This window comes from Myotis davidii, unplaced genomic scaffold (genome assembly GCF_000327345.1).
Source record: "Myotis davidii unplaced genomic scaffold, ASM32734v1 scaffold453, whole genome shotgun sequence".
Classification (NCBI taxonomy): Eukaryota; Metazoa; Chordata; class Mammalia; order Chiroptera; family Vespertilionidae; genus Myotis; species Myotis davidii.
Genome location: NW_006285234.1, coordinates 2,848,612 through 2,852,290, shown reverse-complemented (window position 1 = coordinate 2,852,290; position 3,679 = coordinate 2,848,612). Strand labels below are relative to the sequence as shown.

Below are 3,679 nucleotides of genomic sequence, written 5' to 3'. Positions count from 1 at the left end.
GTGTTTAATGGCTGGTTCTCTCAGCACAGCACCGTATTGTGTACTTCTTGCGGGCCTCTGCGTGCAGAGATCTTTATAAGCCCTCATTTGTTAGCTTCTTGTTGGTGAATCATCCTTTCACAATCTTGACTCAGAAACCCAACCTCTAGGCCCAAAGCCAAATAGCCAGAAGCAATCAAAGGTAGTAAATCAGGGTGTGCTTTGCTCAGGAGCCTTAAGCTCTGCCCTCTCTTCTTGGTAAATCAAGCACAGGAGAAAACATATTTCTAGGGAGAAAAACCTGTTAACCAGCCTGGCGTATTCCTATTATTTATTAGTATACTAGAGTCTTGGTGCACAAAATTTGTGCACTCGGGGAGGGACATCCCTCAGCCTGGCCTGTGCCCTCTCACTGTCCAGGAGCCCTCAGGGGATGTCTAACTGATGGCTTAGGTAGGAGCGGGACTAAGCCAGCAGTTAGACATCCTTAATGCTGCTGTGGAGGCAGGAGAGGCTCCCACCACTGCCTGCACTGACCACCAGGGGGAAGCTCCTGCATTGAGTGTCTGCCCCCTGGTGGTCAGTGCGCATCATAGCAATGGGTCATCCCACTGTTTGACCGATTTGCATATTAGCCTTTTATTATATAGGATCATCCAGGAGAGAAGAAAGGCCCGGCAAGTAAACCATTTCAGGCCTGAGCGTCAGGCTCTATGTTTCCAGTCCAGCTCTTTCGTTTAACAGCTGTGTGACCTGGGGCAACTTACTGTGTCTCTCTGAGCCTCAGCAGTTGCTGAGAGAATTAAAAGCAATGCGGTTGTGCCAACGTATGTAAACTGACGTGAGGATTCTTGTTCTAGGATTGCCTCGAGCTCCTCAGTGAAAGTTCCATCTAATCCTATAATCATGTATGTCCTTGTAATCCTCCTAAAATACTTTTTCAGGCTATCTTACATCAAATGAACGCAAATCAATCACTTTAATTAAGCTAAGCCCTTACTAGATTGGTGGGATTTAAACCCACGAAACATTAGTTAACAGCTAAAAACCCTACCCCCGACCCCCTTACTCATCTACAGCCTAGGAAAATTTCTCAGCCAGTCATGTGAGCCATCAGGGATCACCCTGACAAACCAGATTTCCTTCTTTGCTGGCAAGGCCAGGACGCTGCCGGCATGGGAACTCTGGGAAACCACATGGAGCTGGCACATGATATTAATTAACTGTTTCTTCAAACTCTGGGTGCCAATACGTGTGTTTGTTTGTTTGTTTGTTTTTATGATACAGAATAGAATAGAAATTCCTCATGCACTTCGTGTATTGTTTCACGATGTGTGTGTGTGTACACCTGGTCTGAATGTAAAATAACATTTCTTATTGTGAATCTCAGCCAAGTTTAAGGCCACGATGGAGTTTGGGCATCAGATCTCTTATGAACTGCAACCCAGCTGCTCCCTCCAGGTGACTTCTCTACCTCAGCTCCCCTTGACAGCTGGCAGCTTAGAGCTGGCTCTACCCATTAGACCCTGCAGTTCACCTGGAGCTTAAAAACTGCAAACATGGCCTCATCCCCGGGGAGTCTTTGAGGAGAGGCTTGGGAAATCTACTTTACAGACATTTCTACTTTTTATTTTTTTTTTAGAAAACGAGAACCTCCTGCAGGAATGGGAACGAAAATGCTAGGAACCCAATTCTGCTTGAACTTCTGCGTTACCAGTCCAGACCCTTCCAGAACCACCAGCGACAGCGAATGGCCAAACTGCCTCCCCAGCGGCTCACCTCTCCCAGTGCACAAGTATCTGCATTTGTGGCATTCCAGGAGTCCTTCCGCCTCCGACTGGTAGTATTCCACGTCCTCCCGTCCAGGCCTGGGGTTCGAGGGCAGATACAGCCCCGAAGGGGGTTCGCTGTAACTAAAAACATACACGGCCATCAGGGGGCTTCGATTTCAATAGCTTGTTCAGTATCAGCACTCTGGACACCGCAGGCTGGGCCCAGACCTCAAACAAGGAGCAGAACAGGAACAAAATCTGCCAGGGTATTTCAACACTCCAGGGAAGTCTCTGGTTCAGCCACCCCAGAGGGCATCCACTCTGCTAACTACCCCCATTACTCACCCCTGGATGCCCTCTGCTAACCATCTCCAGCCTTCGATGCTGGTTGGTCAGCCTGGAGGCGCCATCTAACCGGGCAGATGGCAGCCACCTTCCTAAGCTTCTCAGTCCAGCATGGACCAGGCCACTTCACACAGCTCTGATGCCCGGGCTGGGGACGGGACACTGACGTGTAAGGCGAGCTAAAACGTAGCTCTGTCATTTCCCACGCCACACAGTTGCAATGCCATGTGGCTTTACTAGTAATCAGGGAAACAATAGCTGGTCCCTGGGACTCTATCCGGGCACGCCTTTTGTCACTGTTCTGCTAGTTGGTTCTAGATAATGTAACATAAACTCAGGATAGCAGCTTTTCCACTATGTGGACACAACAGGTGGAGACACCGGGCTGAACTCCACAAGTCCCACAGCAGAGGGGAGCCTGACTCCTCCTCAGAGACGTGGGCAGGGGTCAAAACCCAGAAGGAAGTCATCACCGCAGGTCCTGTCTGCTACCTTGTTGGACTGGCACATCCTGGGCATCGGTGGATTGGGATGGGATGTTCGGTGGGTCTAGGTGGACCACCTCCTGTCCTCCCTTCCATTTCACCCTCTCCCAGCTCAGTCTCCTAGCGGATCACCCTGCTTCCGGCTCACGGGCTTGGTGGGAACTCAGTGTTCTACCCGGCAGGGGTGGCAAAGTTTGCTCAGACAGAAGGGAGGTGTGTGACACGGTCATGGCATCTGAATGAGGCTGCCCAGGAAGACCTCACTGACAAAGGGGGGAAGGAGGGGATCTTTGCCCTTCAATGGGCAGTTGCTGGTAGATTTCATTCTTTGGTTAAAAGTGTAGCTTCCTCCAGTTGCCTGTGTTTGAAATACGTACATCCCTGGAAGGGGTTACACATTAAACCATTAACCGGACACTGGGCCTCCAGGAAAAGGGGACTTTGGGGAAGGCTGGTTCTGGAACAGGAAAAGGGTGTGAAGCCCCGAGGGGCAGCCCTATGACCACGTGGTGGGGGACAGGGAGGAGCCTCCGGTTACCTCCAGTTACAGCTCCTCCTTCCCACCCCTTCCCTCCCCGCCCCGAGATCCTCTCTCTCTCCTCTAACCTGGTGCCCCGGCTCTGCCCCTGGTAACAGGGGTGGTTTCTGCTCTGTTACTCGGGTTTGGGTCAAGACGTGGGGGCTCCATAAGGTTTTCCTTCCAGCCCAAGTTAGAGCGCAAAGGAATGGCACTGTCTGCCTTTAGACCGGCTTCCAAGGGGCCTGGGCGCGCCGCTGGCCTGAACCCCGGCGCTGGTCTCAGGGCCCCGCAGCCCCAGCTCACCTTTCCGGTCCGCGGCGCCCGGTGCCCTCCTTCCTGTAGGGCGGTGACTCCGGGGTTTCCCAAGGCGCGGGCCAGGGGGGCGGGGCTGCGTCCCAGGTGGGCCTCCGGGGTCCCTCCCGCGGCGTCCGGCTTTGGCGGGATTTTTCCAAAACTCTTTGCTCCCCAGCGCGATAGTCCCCGACCCTGCGTCTGTCCTGGTGGGGGTCTCGGTCCCGTCCCCGTTCCCGCTCCCGCTCCCCGTCCCTCCGCTCGCCACCCCTTTTCTCCCTGCGCCG

The 3,679-nt window shown here is 53.1% G+C and overlaps 1 protein-coding gene across 1 annotated transcript in view; it reads right to left on the bottom strand.

Moving 5' to 3' along the window:
- LOC102773773 (MARVEL domain-containing protein 3) overlaps positions 1-3,679 on the bottom strand; it is a gene marked incomplete at its 5' end in the record, with an annotated part of 8,570 nt that extends 4,891 nt beyond the window's left edge. The window contains 2 exons of the mRNA XM_006755834.2: positions 1,759-1,892; positions 3,405-3,679. Coding sequence (XP_006755897.1) covers positions 1,759-1,892; positions 3,405-3,679 — 409 coding nt within the window. The remainder of the gene's footprint in view (positions 1-1,758; positions 1,893-3,404) is intronic.